The following is an 18,072-nucleotide window of genomic DNA, read 5'->3' on the forward strand; positions in this document are numbered from 1 at the left end:
ATATTACAAAAGACATTTTATTATTTTATTGGGGGAGCACCACATACAATCAACTTTCAAGTACACTACACATTGCCAGACTAGTAGGTTGACATGTCCTGTATTGTGAGCATAAAACGTCAGAAATACCTTTTCAAAGAAGGTGCGATGTCAATTTCTTTGAAATTAGTCAAAATTGGTATTACACAGAGCTCTAATAGCATACTAAACACACAGATGAAACAATACTACTACCATTTTTAATAAGAACAGAACATTTGATTGCAGTCAGCAACATATTTTGGAATCCTTTTTCTCCTCCTCAGAAGATCTAGTGGAAAGGTGTTGAAATATTGAGGATACCCTTTTTGACTTGTCCTCAGGACCCTGGAGGAGACAAAAGAATGAGGAAATCAAAGTAAAAGCACATGCAATAATGTGAATAGTGCTGTTTTGTTGACAAAAAGTAAAGGAATAAACTTCTGAGTAAATGGCAATACCAATATGCATATATTTATATTTTGACCATTTTGAAAATAAACCATCCATGTCTTCCAAACTGAGACTTATACCATTAAATCATATTTTAGTCTGACATTATTTTAATATTATAAAGCACAAAAATATTTTGTGCATTTATACCTCAAAAGGCCGTAGTGGTCGTTTTAACGATATTTATTATGAATGGCATCTCATCTCCTTAAATCAGCTACTTTTCCCCTATTCCAGCATGTCGGTCGTTACCTTGATAACGTGGATTCAGTTTAACTCAGAAAACAGCTGGTAAAAACCTGATGAATAGCTCCTAGTTTACCAAGTAAAATGGAATCAATAGGATAACATGACATCAGCAGAAAAGTCCAAATAACAATAATTAAAAAAAAAGTTATGAAAGAGAAAAATGACCGCTGCTAATGTTTTATTGATGCTTTAGAGGAGTAGTGCTTCGTCTGACTTCAGACACTGCGAACGATTCAGAGACAATTTACCACTGTATGCCATATCTGGGTAAAGAGAAGTCCCAAAGCATCAAATAGTGACTTGGAGAAATGGTGGTGGTGAAGATTGATGAGCCTTACCCAGGAAAGAAGAAAAACTTCACCACCAACAACTTTTCAACTTAAAACAACAACAACAACTTCACTTAATCTGGTCAGGGCACCACAAATAAGAACAGATGGGAATGGTCACCATCCATAAAAAAGGGCAGTGCTGCAAACTGCAAAAAAGTACTGCAATTCAAACCAGACAATAATGTGCATATTCTAAGCACTGCCCACCAAATTGTTGTCATTATTGATAGGCACAAAGTTAAACGCAAAACACACACTACTGCACCACAAAGACTGGCAGAGGTATGCTTCACCAAATGGCAAAGAGGTACTCTCTTAAAGGAGGAATATACAGATGGCCAGTGGCTTTTAGATCACATTACATTTTTTGCTTGAAGCAACTTGCGGCATCTTTCCAACTCCGCAAAACTTTGGACAGTTGGTAGATAAAAATCCTAGTTGTAAATTACATCAGGGGCTGGGATAGTGAAGCATATATTTTTTCAGCATGTTAGGTTAGTTTACTGCAGGGACACTGTGCTTGTATCTCAATTTATAAAAAGGTTCACTTTATGCCCATTAGTGTCAGTAGTAGAGCAATTAGGTTTGTGCATGACGGCCAGTGTAGTGGAAAGTGAGGAGAAGCTAGAAATATCAGCAGATGGGTTGAAGTGTGGGTTCGGAAATTGGTAGAAAGCTTCAGGTTCCACAGTGTATTGCATCAACAATGCCTAGGCCATATATGGTGCCGTATTCAAAGTAAATGGACAGATGAATGCTATAGTTAACAATTCCATTTTAGGAAGCAGTTGATGGTCCAGTACAGTTGTGCCATCATATTTGTGTCATCTTCCTGGGTCAGTAAAAGGAGCTATACATGTGCACGTCCAGCCAGCCTAGAGTCCACTTGCACTTTTGATTCATGGTTTGCTATTTCATTGTTTGTTCTGTATTTCTGTTGTACTGGTTTTTGCTTGCTATTCGGCTTCTGTGTCTGATTTGCTGGTTATATAGTGTACATAGTGATTGTATTTAGCTAACCATTTGTATGTGTCCCTTTTGTACAATCACTGTATATAAAGCAACACATCAGGTGTAAGGTTTTTGTATAGTTAGTGAGTTAGAGAAGTGACTGTCTTTTTTGCTTGCTCAAAGCCTAGACTGGACTTAGTCTTTTGCCATCATATCAAAAGCTTAGTCCATGTACATGTAGGAGTGCCAGCAAGACAATCCTGCCATTCTATAAAAAAAAAACAAAAACAACTTTATAAATAGAAAGAATTTGTGGCCAAATTTGCCACATCTTTGCTTGTGCAATTTTGGTTAAAGTTTGAAGTACTGGTTCAGGCACCGTTTAGGCAATGGCACCATTTTAAAAGTATCATTTAGTAGCAGTATTGGTCATAAGCCGCCCAAACAAATTCTTAGTGGTAGCCATATTAAGTCATTCAAACCTCATAGACAGATCATGTAGAAACATTTTTAACTTGGATTTGCCAGCCAAGATTTACTGAAAGGAACCAAATCTTGCATGCAAAGATCTATAGTATTTTGTGCAAGACATTTTAAAGGTTTACATTTTTAAACTAGTGCCATTTTGGACATGATCATTGAAAGTGTACATTTATGGCATTTAGCTGATGCTTTTATCCAAAATGATTTACAAATGTGACTGATCACAACTTGAGCAATTAAGGATTAAGTGCCTTGTTCAGGGCCCAACAGTGGCAACTTGCCGGTGATGGGGCTTGAACTGGGGCAACCTTCTGATTACTAGTTAAGTATCGTAACCACTGAGCTACCACGGCCTCCAGATTTACAATTCACAAACAGTAATAGGTGTGGTATTAATTTTAAATACACCTGTAAAAGGCAAAATAACATTGTGCACTCAATGTAAGCCAAGACAGAAGTAATCTTACAGTTGTTTAAGAGGCTTAAGAATTCCTGGTAGAAATATTCAGTGCCAGAGAATGCTACAGGCAGCATTTTCATTTGCTGTTTTCTCCCATCTTTTGTTTCTGAGTAAGGGATAAACTGGCATTGTGTTCCAAATATAGAATAATGTTTGGACTAATGAAAGTTTGAATGCAACACAAAGAGCTATTCTTGGAAAAAAAGGAAAATACTGTAAAGTGCTCACCTGAGCTGTATTGGACGCTACTGGGCTAATGCTCCTTTTCATCGTTAGGAGGAGTTGGAGTGCCATTCTCCAACCAGACTGAGGAAGCTCCGTTTCACATTCTACAGACAGTGTCGTATCCAGGCTCCAATTATCACCAACTACATTCACCCATGGACACCAGTTTCTATGCTGAGCAACTGGGTCAAACAAATTCCTGTGCAAGAGCCCTTCCTGCAACAAAAGACCAAATGACTTTAGCACCTGGTAAAAAGAATCAGCAAAAACTACTTACCATAAGTCAAATATGAGTTTAGAGGTAATACTTTACAACTAAGTTGTCAGCTTTCTTGCAGACCACAGAATCTGATTTTGTTGTCAGTCAGTGATCTACATTAAGCTCCCAGCTCATGCAGCTGGGCAATGATGCAGTAAATGTCTTAATTACTTTTTAATGTTGTGAATGGGTTATTAATGCTGAAATAAGTTATTAATGTTAACTCAGTCAATGTTTGTTAAGGGACCTGTAATGTAAGACATTACCTCAGAAGAACGGGACATAAATCCCAGTCACAAAACTAAAATAAATAAATAACTCGAAATTAATTTGGATTTTAGCTGGTAACCTTAGTTGACAGCATGATGGAATTTGTTTTCCAACAAAAAAACAACCCCCCCCCCCCCCAAAATAAATAAATAAATAAATAAATAAATAAAATATTATATATATATATATATATATATATATATATATATATATATATATATATATATATAGCTTGCATTATATTGACAACATTGACAACTAAAACACCAGTATTATACTGTGAAAACCAGTGGTTCTCACACTTCTTTAACCAAGTACCACCTCTCATCAAACTAAGCATCTAACTGATTAGCTGATAAGCTCGTTATCCACCCACCTCAGATATCATTAGAACTTTCTAATGAAAATAGTGATGAATTTGCAGAATTCTTACATTTATCTGATGTTTTTTATCCAAAGTGACTTACAATTATGACTGAATACAACTTGAGCAACTGAGGGTTAAAGGCCTTGCTCAGGGGCCCAATAGTGGCCACTTGGCAGTGGTGGGCTTGAACTGGCAACCTTCTGATTACTGGTCAAGTACCTTAACCTCCGAGCTACCATTGCCCTGTAGTGAAATATCTTCCATTAGGAAGAGCATTACATGCTGCCAAGAGTCATAGTGTACCACTGTACACCAATGTACAGTCACTGGCCGTTCTATTAGGAACAACAGTTTGAGAATCACTGGTTTAAACATTAAATCTAACATGTTATGCAAAATGTTGTTAAAGACAGTAACACTAACTCCATCACGATTTAGAACAGTGATGTACACAGGAACATGGCTGCTAAATTGCTACTTGATTTTCAGAAGTCAGGTAATGCAAAATATAATTCCTGTTTGTGTGCAACCACAAGGAATCACCAAATACAACTTTATGATCTGGAGAAGTTTTTAAATATTTTAGTATTTAGTCAAATGTAAATGTAAACAGTATTTACTCTATAAAGAAATGCTCTATAGCATTATTTTACAAATATTGCAAAATATTTTACAAAAAGTTGGATCTTCAGTCACTTTCACCTTTTGGCATTTGTAGTCAGTGTAAATTCATAGAAATTCACTTCTCGTACGCTTGTGAATAACAACCAGAATGAAATGAATTTGAATTACTTATTTTTGCCACCAAAAAACCCAACCAAAAAAAAACAAAAAAACAAACCCCACCCAAAACAACTGGCTCCACCCTAATGCAAAAATTCTGGCTGCTCCCCTGGCAGTAAGTCATCCTTACAGACAGGAAAAAAGCAAGGAGAATGTCAAGAAAAACAGCTGGGAAGCATGTGTGTATACATACAGTTATGACAGCCTTCCTTTTTTTTTTTTTTTTTTTTTTTTTTGAACAGCTCATTTTTACTACTGCCTATACAAACATTCAGTTGGAATTCAGTCTTCTGAGGTACAATTAAAAATTAATGTATACACTTTAGCCTTAATTCGTACAAAAATTATGCAACAGTTTACTGAGATTAAAATTGTCTTGATTGTCATGGAAATACATTGACAAAACTGTTCTTACAGGACTACTAGCAGAGGAGAGTCGTGGACGTTTTGTCTTTCTCTGGGGACTGGAGGGCATTTCTGCCATCAGGCCGTCTCCATGTCCTCGGCTACGGGTCACAGGCCTTTTGCCCCTCATCTCCTCACTGGGGCTAGGAGAGTCCCTGCTCCGAGTTCGAACCACCAGGGGGGACGAGGAACTCTCAGACTATATTCAAACACAGGATTACAACTGGGCATTAGTGCCAGTATCAAAACACTTCACTTATAATTTAAGATGATAAATTTAATACCGGTGTGCATCACCTGCTCTGTGCGCGTAGTGTCCTGGCTACGCAGCTTCATTCGACATGGGGTTGGTGACTGAGAGGGGGAGGTAGGAGTTAATCTATCCCCACTTCGGCCCTCCTGCACTGGAGTTGTGGATTGGTAGAATGAGAAGTTATCCCCGTCACCGACACCATCCAACTGGTAGAAGTTCCACAGCCCTACTTTCCTCATGCAGTATGTGCAGGTGAGAATGGGGAGATTCATTGCACATAGACTGGGGCTAAACAAAAACAGGTAAACATGCACAGCCATTAAGAAATCCTTTCAAAAGATACCAAACAATACACAAATCATCGAGCTGAGATCTACATAAGGTCATAAGTATCACAAGGAAACTACAAAATTTGAACATACTACAGTGGTGCATGAAAGTTTCTATATTTCTTCATAAATTTGACCTAAAACCTAATCAGATTTTTACAAGTCGATAAAGTAAACCAAATCAAACAAATGAGACAAAAAATAAATGACTCCGTCATTTATTTATTGATAAATTATCCAATATTACATACATGTGTTGAAAAAGCATCTGAACCTTTCAGTAGGTGTTTTGATCCCCTTGTGTAGCAATAACTCCAACTAAACATTTCCAGCAATGGTTTATTAGTCCTGCACATCATTTTAGAGGAATATTAGCCCATTCCTACATACAAAACAGCTTCAGCTCAGTTGTTGGTGGGTTTCCTCCCATGGACTGCTTGCTTCAGGTCCTTCCACAACATATCTATAGTGTTAAGGTTAGGACTTTGACATGGCTATTCCAAAAGCTTAACTTTAATCTTCTTCAACCATTCTTTGGTAGATTGACTTTGGTGCTTAGGGTGTTTGTCTTGCTGCATGACTTATGTTTTCTTGAGATTCTGCTCAATGACGGCCAGCTGTCCTAGCCCAGATGCAGCAAACCAGGCCCAAACTACAATTATAATAGTTAATGACCTGTTGCTAGCTTTCAGGGTTATGTCTCTTTGCATATAATGCTTGATCCCAGTGCAGTATTTGACACTATAGATCACAAAATTTACTAGACAGACTCAAAAATGTTTGGGATTAGAGGAATAGTCCTTTCCTGTTTGTCAACATAAATTGAGTCTTTTCATCTTAGCATTATTGAGGAATGCATGGATGCAGGATGTCAGATACTGGATGTCGAGAAACTCTCCCTCACTTAACCCTGACAAAACAGAAGTGATATATATATATATATATATATATAAATAAAAACACATTACAGGTGATTTGATCCTTGTATTTAGTGTGGGTATTGGACTCTACCAAGGGTGTGCCTTATCTCCCAGAAAAGGCACCTGTAAAGGTGATTTTAAATGTACTCATATTTGCTTTGTTTACTACTTGTTCTTGAATTGTGTTTTATTTAACAGCAGACTGATACCGTAGCTCTCTCTCTAGATTTCAGCACAGACACTTGGTTTTGGTGGTAGCAGTTAAGGGTATTTCTGGACAAACCTATTTATGCTAGCTAAGGAGACTAAGTAGCATCTGTTAAATAAATGTAAATCTAAAATAATGGCAAGATCCCTCCAGGTAGAAGGTAAGAAATCTCCCCAAGTGGATGAGTTTAAATATCTTGGGGTCTTGTTCATGAGATGATGGGAAGCAGGATCATGAGATTGACTACAGATCAAGTGCAGTTACTGCAGTAATGCAGTCATTGTATTGGACTGTAGTGATGAAGTTTGAGCTGAGCTATAAAGCGAAACTCAAATTTACCAGTTAATTTATGATCACACCCTCACCTATGATTATGAACTGTGGAGATCATTAGATCACGGATATAAGCGGCCAGAATTAGCATTCTTTGCAAGGTAGCAGGACTCAGACTCCCTGATGGGATGGGGAGCTCAGCTATTTAGAAAGAGCTCAGAGTTGAGCTGCTTCTCTGTATTGAGAATTGTCAACTGAGGTGGTTCAAGCATCTGATAAGGTCTACTCCCACTGGAGGTCTACCAAGAGGGTCAACTAGGATGAGACTTATTTTTCCATCATTTCCATTTGAGCTCATCTAATACAGGAGGAAATGTCAAAGGAAAAAACGCACCTTTTATTTTTGGGGTTTATAATGTGTACTTGGATGCTGGAGATTAATTTTTTGTCATGCTCTACATTTCCTGATTCACCAGGGTCTTATCATATAAAGAACAATTTTGAGCATAAACATGAAATTATTTAGGAGCTACACAGTATTTCACTAGGCATGCTAGACATCTCCCAAGTGCCCAAAAACCTCTCCGCATGCACAGTCATTAGTCACTATACATAGAGTGAGCAAGACTTTTGCTAAAACATCACAATGTTCAACAACTTACTAAAAGACAATATTAGCTTCTTTATAGCATCATCTTATACTGGAAGTATGTTTTAAGGCCATTTAAAAGGACAGCCACAATTGTGGTGGGTAAAAAACACACACACACACACACACACACACACACACACACACACACACACACACACACACAGTGTGTGCAGCAAGGGATTTCTGGTGAACGGTTGCACATAGATGGCTGAACATTGGTAAGCAGGTACCTATATTTTTCCTAAGAAACTGAGTATGCCAGATCAGGTCCACCTGCTGAATGATTGAACCACCAGGCCGTTGGTAATTTCTTAAATCTTTGTTAATTTCTTAAAGCAGTCAGAGGGAGGGGTACTCAATCATATCTCAAAGTATGATTTTATTGAATAAGCTGGGCGCACTGCTCCAAACATAATGCTCCCAAAAAAAGAAAAGCAGACAGAAGAGAGACAGACAGAGATAGGTGAAACAGCAGAATGGGAGCAGCTTTGCAGGGATGGCCAATCACACAAAATGATTGGCAGGGAGTAGTAGGTCTTCAGTATATCATCTAATAACTGATGTTAAACAATTATTTCAACACAGTATTCAAACACTGAATAAAAGTATGCTTGAAACAGCTTATCTGAATTTTAACCACTCAATTGCTCATACATGTATCGTACACTTTGGGTTCAGGAGAAACAGCTCACTACCACACACTGTATTTGACTGTTGACAAAGATCTATCTGACATGACTGCTAACAAAACCTTGCTGTCATTCATGGCAAAATCTATTTATTAGAGCTGGGTAAACATACTTTGATTTATGGAATTAATAATCCATGCAATCCAATATGGATTATTAAAAATAAAAAAATTGATATTTAATCCATTTATTTCTGCTGTAGTTCAGCAGTGAATTGTTCCCTGAGGTGATGCATTTGTTAGTATGTTATTGTGCATCCCTAATCAGATTAGTCCCAATATGAATTTCAATGAAAAAGTGACAAATGACATTGAGGGCTTTTCAAATGCGTTTGTCATTTGCAGCCATTCATGTTTGCATTTATTTTGTCTTGTGACTGGGGCTGTTTATGATTTGTCATTTTTGGACTTACCATGGTATCCATATGGCAAAATCCATGTGTCAAATACTGTGTCATACCAGTATTTAGTTTAACACTACTTAGCCCTTCAAGCAACATGTAGTAACTACCTGAAATATTCTACAACAGTTTGTCAATTTCAGCAACTCAATGTGCTTCCTACCTTGCTCCCCAGCCACATAGGGCCACCGTACAAGCAGCCATTTGTATGCAGAGTGGATCTGATGAAGATTCATCCCGTATCTTCTGCTCAACCTCAACCAATTGCAAAAGACTGCTGATTACATCCTCAGTCAGTGTCTGCAATTACAAATAAAAAGTTGAAAAACAACCAGGAGACATAAGTCAACTTGTATGAGAGAGATTTTTATATATACATACATATATATATATACATATATACATATACATACATACACACACACACATTTTTTACCTTTACATTTATATATCTAAATGCAAATGAGTCAAAAGATTCTGCTTTTGATGAACACATTAATCTGCAAAATCAGGCATCTTACTCCAGCCTCATTAGCAGATGTTTTTACAAATCCATTTTTTTTTCCTTTTACAAATCCTTTCTCCTTTTTGTTTTTCAACTGAAGACATTGTTTTCAGTTAACACTCACAGGTCATCATTATCATGATATCTAGCAGACAATCACACAGCAGATTTCTGTGCCTCATTTCAGTGCCGTTTAAAGGGATAGTTTCACAGAAAGAAATTTACATGGGTTTTCCACATACCCCAGGTGATGAGTCATGTTTGGAATGCACACAGTCATACTGTATCCTAAAACACACCCAATAGTCTCTGAGACCTTTATTAAAACCATGATGATCTTGAAAGAAGATTATGGACATGTATTTATTCTGAATGCTATTTGGGTTGTGGTTAACTTTCATTTCTTGTTAGCAATGTTTGCAGTCGTCAACTTTAGTGCTAAACTAATGAAACAAAATATGGGCTCCAAACAGGTCTTGGCCAATTGTCCACAGCTAGTGTAAGTGGAAAATATTGCAAATTTCATTTTTCGATAAAGTACTGCTTTAGGTTCCTGAGCTGTCTATTGAAATATGTACCCTCTGGTGCTCCTAAACTGACACTAAAAGTATCAAAAAGCATTACTGCATATCATGTTGCCATCAGTATTTAACATCACACTTGCTCAGATGGCAGCAGCTGGTTATCGTTTGCTAGTAGCTAGTACCTTAGACACAGTTAAAATGCCTAAAGATCAACTGATTAAAGTGCAGTGGTGTGGAAGTTCAGATTTGCCTTAGAAATATAAAAAGGAATTATTTAATGTCATCAGCCATTTCTGGTTATATATATATATATATATATATATATATATATATATATATATATATATATATATATATATATATATATATATATATATATAGTGTGTGTATGTAAGTATGAGAGAGAGAGAGAAATTAAAAAGGCACTTTTGAGCACTTTTTTTTTTTTTTTTTTTTTTTTGAGCACAGCTGATGAAGGACCTCTGGCTGAAACATTGTTTCTCTGGAAACTGTGTACTTTTGAATTTAAAAACAGAGTAAAAGTTTGAAGTACTGGTTCAGACACTGTTTAGGCACCGGCACTATTTTAAAAGTATCATTTAGTAGTAGTATTGATCATTGGTCATAAGGCACCAAAACAAATTCTTAGTGGTAGCCATATTAAGTAATTCAAACCACATAGACTGATCATGTAGAAACATTTTTAATTTGGATTTCTCGGGCAGGATTTACTGAAAGACAACAAATTAACCTTGCATGCAAAGATTTGTTATATTAAATCTATAGTCTTTTGTGCAAGCAGTTTTAAAGGTTTACATTTTAAAACCATCATATTAAAGTACCATTTTGGACATGATCACTGAAAGTGTACATTTATGATATTTAGCTGATGCTTTTGTCCAAAGCAACTTAATCATGACTGAATACAACTTTGAGCAATTGAGGGTTAAGGGCCTTCCTCAAGGGCCCAACAGTAGAAACCTGGCAGTGGGGGGGGGGGGGTGGGGGTGAACTGGCAACCTTCTAATTACTAGTGAAGTATCTTAACCACTGAGCTACCACTGTTTAGAAGCCACTGCTCAGAAGCTCCTTAGAGCAATAGGAAATTGTTGTTTTTTATGTTTGTTCAGTGTTCTTGTCTACTTCAACAATTCCCTAAAGCAAGGTAATTTATCTTTGGCAAGCTGTTTGCATTATTGTGTACTTTTCTTGCTTCAGGGAAATTACTGAAAAGAGCATAAAAATCATCTCACCATAGCTTTGAGTTGCTCTGACTTCATGGTAGGAAGCTGTTGTTGAAGCAAACAAGCACTCCTGAAACGCTCCAAGAAATCATTAAACAGTTCTTCAGGTTCACTGACTGGAACCATCCAGAATCTTTCTAAAAGAGAAAAAGACAACTGACATACTGGAAATTTTAAAAAGCCTATAAAAATGACCAACAGAAATCTCAGGAGCATGGAAAATACCAGGGCATGGAAAATCCGGCCATGAACAAAATTTTTTATGCTGTGTCTGAAGTTGCCTCGTCAACTCCAAAATACGTTCTTCATCTGTAAAAGGAAACAAGATGGAGCATATTTATCAATGTTATCAGCTGATCTTAACTGAAGCTTACATTTAAAAAAGGCTTTTGATTCTAACTTACATTTCTGGAAGTCTAGTGTTGGTTGAAGGGATGCACAAAGAAATGTCTGACAACTGGAACACTTCAGCATGTCACAGTCTACATTTATCCAGCCATACTGAGCACATCTCAAAGGAGAGAGAACGAAGGGCTTTCCAGTCCATTTCAAACAGTTTGCAAGTTAAGAAATATTTACAAAGAAAATGAAAGGTAAATGCTTAATATTTTTAAGTTATCATTGTAATTTTACTTAAAATATCTGACAAATATACAACTAGTATTGCCTTTATAAAATTTGCTTGTAGTATTGCATTACCATGTCTAGAAATCGATTCATATCTGCACAGTCAATTTCCAAGAAGAATTTATAAAAGTCAGTAAAGGATATAGAGTATGATTCCACTCTGGCAAAGAAAGCATCTTTGTTTGTAGCCTCACAATGTGCTTCACTGATAAATTCTGGACCCAGCGAGTTTGAAATTTGAGAAGAGCTAAAAACACAAAAACAAGACAGGTCACACCACCAAATTAACCATAAATGTGTGTGGGTGTGTGTGTGTGTCCCTTTTCAAATTTCATTTGAGTAGCTAAATAGTTTGATTACTAAACTGACTCCAGCTGTTTTACAGGTACCTAGTTGCTCTGACTAGTTGTAAACAACAGTTAGGTACAGCCACATCATCTGATTTAATTCTGGTTAAATATTCCATCTATGCTTTGTATCTGTGAGGGCTACTGTTTGTGCAGTAGCTTGCTAACCAGATATATAACAGTTTACATAAAGTGGTTAGCTGTGAAGACAGGAATAAGCACCTTGTCTGTGATGCATGGCCTTAGGCAATTAGTTAAACAAATATAGGTGGACTGCATTCAAGGAATGATTTTTTGATTAAACTTAACTAGCAGCTTTGTTTAGAGAGTTTAAGAAAAAAACTAAGTTTAGGAGGTCATAACTGCATAATATTATTAACCTACTTTGTCATTTACTATTATAAATGTATACAAATTTCTGGTATGCTATGTTTTGAGTTAATATCCTCATCACTATTAACCTCACCATGAACATCCCACATTACACATAAGCAAGCGAGATAGCTAGAACCAAAACCAACTCAAACAAATCCACTAGGTAGCATAAGTGAAATATAATTGTTGGATGTAATCCAATCACATAACTACATAATTACAATGAAAAATAGGATAAGACTATTTACAAACAAGGTGCTTATTTCTTGTCTTCAGTGCTGACCATTTTGTATGTGCTGCAAACTGGTACAGCTACTACAGAAATGGGTCAAAACCTTTTTCATGTGCATTCCAGCAATGTGTCTCAGTCTGTCAGTGAGCACAAATGCCATCTTCTAGGCTGGTTCACTAAACAGAAAAAAACTGCAGTAACATTTATTATCTTTTATTATTATCTATTAATTGCTTTTAGAGAATTGATCATCTCTTTGTGAAGAAATAAGTTCTCTGGAGTGATGAAACATGCTTCACTGTCTGGGAGTCTGATGGACAAATCTGGGTTTGGTTGATGCCAGAACACTGCCCACTGGAATGCTCAGTGCTGAACAAGTTTTGTTAAGTTTCCTGATCCGGTATGACTATGCACCTCTGCACCAAGCAAGGTCTATAAAGACATGGTTTGACTAGTTTAGTGTGGATGGTTGCAAAGAACTCTGACTTCCAGCTCATCCCAAATGTGTTTATTGGAGTTGAACATCGACTGCAAACTAGGCATTCTCGTCAAGGATCAGTCAGTGACCTCACAGACGCTCTTCACTGAGCGGGTACAAATTCCCACAGACGCACTCCAGAATTCTGTAGAACGCCCTGCCAAAAACGTGGAGGCTGTTATAGCCAGGCACAAATGAGGGACAACTCTATACACATGTCCATGTTGTTCGAACGTGACATCCAACAAGCTCACAGAGCTATGACGGTCAGGTGTCCACAAACTTTTAGACATATAACTAGCTAGATAGGGTAGCCAACCACTTAACTTATATAACCTATACATCATCCTGCTTGTATGTTTATATGGCTAGCTAGCAGTAGTTGTTTAGTGCTTCCGGTGCCACCGATTCCAGGCTTCTATAGCAATTTAGGCGAAGTGACCATTTATGGAATCCAACTAACCTAGCTATCTAGGTTAGTAGACGGTTGGTACTATTGACATGTAACAGCTAGGTTAACGCTAGTGTAGTGGACCTCGAAATATAGCTAGCTAGCTATGAATATAAAGAAAATGTATTTTCACCTACTGCTAATATTAATTGCTGCAGTACAACATAGACTAGACATCTGGTTATCTGGCTAGCTAGGTTAGGTAACTAGTGGCCAATCGTTATTGCGACAGTTACCCTAATTTAGTTTGAAATAGTTTAGGTGAGCAGCTAAATAGTTCCCTAGCTATTTTTTACTAGTTCTCTAGAACTTACCTAGGTTAACTAGCTAGCTAGCTAGCTAGCTAACATTTCTTTCCATGGCAAAACGCACTTACCGATTTGACACGTTATCCTCATTGTCTTCCGGGGCAAAACCCTCACTGAGGAGTTGTCTGATTTTTAAAGGAGATATTAATAGGCTTTTTGCTGGTTTATCCTTATGTTCAATTCGACTTCCTGCCATTGCCATGTTCAAACTTCGGTTGTCGAGAAAAGTGCTGTACCGTAGCTCGTGCTCCGTACAACCGCGCTGTTCCGGACAAAGATTGTAAATGAGGAGAATTAGAAGGTAATGACGACACCAACGTGGAGCATGCTCACTGTGATAGTTGAACAGTGTCAAAAGTAGCACGTTCGTTTGCTCCGGGATTAGATGCTATTCCGAGCGGGTTATACTGGTCCACTATAATACAGCATCAGAAACAACCTAAGTAAAACGTTGAGAAATACGACATGATTTTTGCTATGTGGAGTGAACCTATGGTTTGCTTCGGAAAAACATTAAGAAGTATACAGCGTCTTAGGAAAAAAATGTAAGGATTTTGTTAAAATACTTGAGAAACCTAAAGAGAGGAAGTGGAGGAGAAACTAGTTATTTACTATGTGAAAAATAAATGATAGTACAGACTTTGAATTTTGAAAATTTTGAAAGTTTTTCACAATTGCTTACACACATTTCAAGACAAATGTAAAAAATTGAAAATCTAAAATAACCTAAGACGTTTTTAGTCTGAATGCTGGGACCAAAATGAAAAACTCACTTTAAAAACAAACGTTCTCCCCAAAATTAAATATTCACATCACATCAGAGTGACAGTTTTGTCATAGCTAAATGTTTTTAATCAATATGTATTACATGTATGTTCTGTGATAGCTGATTGGCTGTCCATCTGTTTTCCTTGTGTTAAATCCTAATGTATACTAAAAGTCTTTGAACTTGTATACAATTTTCAGTAGCCTTTGTCATTTTATTTCTTTTATAATTAATTCAGTAAAAATTCAGTAGAATTTGATATATTCTTCACTTTGTACCTGGACCAATTTAACATCTTTTGTCAATTTGAAGTAGAGATTTTTGGATAGGGTCTAATAGGTCACTCTGTACTGCTCATTGGGCTGCCTAGGCTTTGTGGTTTGAGTAGTATTGTTTTTAAATTGGTCTGAGCTCCATGATTGAAAGTGCTCAATGCCATGCTAGCCACTGTATTGTGCAGGTGAATTTATTTACACAAAACTGCCCAGCAGGCCTTACTGCTATAAAGTGAATTGCACAGGTGAATGGTCCACCCTGTGCAGCCCTCATGGGTGGTGTAAGATCTAAATGATTTTAGGCTGTTTGGCTTACTATACACAAGACAGCTAGTGCCAATATACCAATAGAGCTATGACAAACTATGAGGCCACCAAGGTCCAGACCTCAATAGTTTTAGAAGGATTTTTCCCCCATCCTAAAAGTGATTGCGGAATCAGCAATGCTCTGATATTATATTCTGATATTGTTATATATACACTGCAGTAAATCTTGTGTCAGCAAGGACACAGTTGCTTTTTAGCTGTTTTCAGAGCAGCTGGTAGCTAGTGATTTAAATTAGACTTCTAATTGTCATACTTTTGTTTGTTGTATGTAACTGATAAACTAGAAATATCCTAACGGCAAACAACATTCCCATAATATAATCTATTCAATCAGTTGATTTGTAAGAATTGTAAAATGTTTGATAGCATTAATGCCTACTGTTAAATTCAGTGGTTTATTAACACCAAATCCAACATGAAACTATAAAGTGATTCAGTGTAGACCTTGACATTTATTTTAGTTTAAAACATGAACTAGTAAATAATGAAACAATTAATTTACAAAAGTTAAGATAGCCTCTTCAACTCAGCCATGGCCTTTTCTTATTGTTCATCAAATTTCATATTTATCATATCTTTAATATATGTGGGATCCAGATTTACACACAATCTCTCTAAAGCTATGGTCATGCACAATAAACAGAAACTAGAAATGCTTTGCAATGAAATCAGCAAGAGGCTCTGGCTTTTTTCCCCTTATTTTCCCATGTGGACAATGCACTGAAAAAAATTTAGAGTGAGATTTACTTAAAAAACAAGGGAAGGATTTCCACATAAAAACTGCTATTAAATTTAACAGACCATATCTTCAAATAAAGGTTACTCAGTTTTATGGTGGTTTTAATTAGATATCCATCAGTAAAGGGTACATTGCACTACCCTGAATTCAAGTTTATTGTAATTGTATATCTTAGTAAAATTTACTCATACAATGTAGCACTACATTAAGCCATGGCTTTTAAAATGTACGAGCATGTCCTCTTTTTGGGACATAAAAATGTGCCCAGCTTGTATGTCTAAAATGCCTAAAATGATTTGTCTTTCTTGTTGACAGTTGCTCTGTAGAATCCCCATACACTGCAGTTTTGACTATTCTTTATAGGTCCCACCTTTTCACATTCCACAACTGATCAATCATATACACGCAATTGTTAGTCAGACTGCTTCTCAGCATGTGTGTAGGGGCTTCACAGAAGCATATGGTCAGAGAGGATACATCGGGTTGTTGTTTTTTTTGTGATGTCCATTTTGTAAGTGTACAGAATGCATGTGACAAAACCATCCAGGTATTATCCTATTTCCTAGCACCTATCTCTGCTGGCCTAATATGGATCTGTCACCAACATCCTCTCACCTTAGTCACCAAATCAGCATATTTCACTATTTTCCTTTTTAATATTTCATCAACCACATCCTCCAATGGAATTATTAACCCTATAACATAGGCACAGTTTGTGGTGAGGGGCACTGCTCACACTCATATGTGGTTGGGTGGTGTGAGCAGTGTTGCCCTTTCCTTCACCAAAAGTTGAAATGAAACCTATGCCACTGTTCTATAAAATAATACTGTCTATTTAAACTGTCTATAATAAACTGTTTATTTTCTGAGTACAACACCATATCTGACATCAGTGTAGTTAATGCAGTTAATGAGCAAAGAGTGAACCTGTTTGCTTATTATCAAAGAAACACGCAGAGCTAAGCACCTGATAACAATTACACAACATAATTAACAACTAGAATCTTTATCTCAATCAGTCTCCTTATGTTCACACCACATTAACTACATTGTGGTTAAATGACTTTTTAGTCTTTTAAGCATAATAAAACAGGGATTAAACACAAATCTTCCAGAATTATAGATGTGAAGTGGCCAGTCTGTGTGAAAATCTGTATTACTTGTTTTCCATATGTGGATTGCACAGTAATCTTGTTAAAATAGCATTTTTGTATCTAAAACAGACAGATATTCAGGAAAGTATACCTGGGTACATCAGAACTACTGAAAAGTGTCTCATAAAGTAGTGTATTTATTTGTCAGGAACAGCTCAGCTGAAAGCCCCCCTCCTTTTTGAAAACCAAAATATCATTTTTTCTTAGTTTCTAGAATTAGTAAGATTACAGCCAAGGGAAGAGCTCCTCCTATAAAGGAGGATAAAGACCATAAGTTATGGAACAGTCTTCCAGTTTAAATTTGGGGCTCAGACACACTGCCAATTTATAAATCTAGGTTAAAGTGTTATTTACTCAAGCTTTTGGTTCATTTCCTGAGCATATAAAGGTGCAGCACCTGGGGCCCTCCTTAAGAGAATTTTCTGGTAATATGAGGTGTTGATGCTGTCATGCTGCCACTTCATTCATTCACTTGGTTTTGTGACAATGATTTGGGTGGAATGTAATGTCTCAGAGAGCCCCCAGGACTGAGGTCACCCTCTGGCTCTCCCTTTGAGTTATGCTGTTACATATAGACCTGCCAGAGGTGCATGTTGATCACTGACACAACTACTGTTTATGTGTTGATGCTGTCATGCTGCCACTTCATTCATTCACTTGGTTTTGTGACAATGATTTGGGTGGAATGTAATGTCTCAGAGAGCCCCCAGGACTGAGGTCACCCTCTGGCTCTCCCTTTGA

The 18,072-nt window shown here is 36.9% G+C and overlaps 1 protein-coding gene across 1 annotated transcript; it reads right to left on the reverse strand.

Moving 5' to 3' along the window:
* On the reverse strand, window positions 1–14,376 carry zc3hc1 (zinc finger, C3HC-type containing 1). Its single transcript, XM_035523787.2, has 10 exons — window positions 14,139–14,376; window positions 12,024–12,126; window positions 11,657–11,807; window positions 11,478–11,561; window positions 11,262–11,389; window positions 9,143–9,279; window positions 5,553–5,796; window positions 5,266–5,454; window positions 3,175–3,387; window positions 1–366 (listed from the first exon to the last, which is right to left on the reverse strand). Exons 1-10 carry the CDS (start codon window positions 14,270–14,272, stop codon window positions 268–270), a joined length of 1,482 nt encoding a protein of 493 aa, XP_035379680.1. The 5' UTR covers window positions 14,273–14,376; the 3' UTR covers window positions 1–267.
* Window positions 14,377–18,072: the final 3,696 nt, after the last annotated feature.

Source organism: Electrophorus electricus, chromosome 4, assembly GCF_041902795.1.
Source record: "Electrophorus electricus isolate QZ-2024a chromosome 4, ASM4190279v1, whole genome shotgun sequence".
Lineage (NCBI taxonomy): Eukaryota > Metazoa > Chordata > Actinopteri > Gymnotiformes > Gymnotidae > Electrophorus > Electrophorus electricus.

Excerpts from the sequence above, each read along its gene's own strand:
- zc3hc1 (XM_035523787.2), bottom strand. The coding sequence starts at position 14,272 with ATGGCAATGGCAGGAAGTCGAATTGAACATAAGGATAAACCAGCAAAA. Across the intron at positions 9,280-11,261 it reads CAGAGCAACTCAAAGCTATG|ACACTGACTGAGGATGTAAT; the intron begins GTGAGATGATTT and ends TTGTAATTGCAG. Across the intron at positions 367-3,174 it reads TAGCGTCCAATACAGCTCAG|GGTCCTGAGGACAAGTCAAA; the intron begins GTGAGCACTTTA and ends TGTCTCCTCCAG.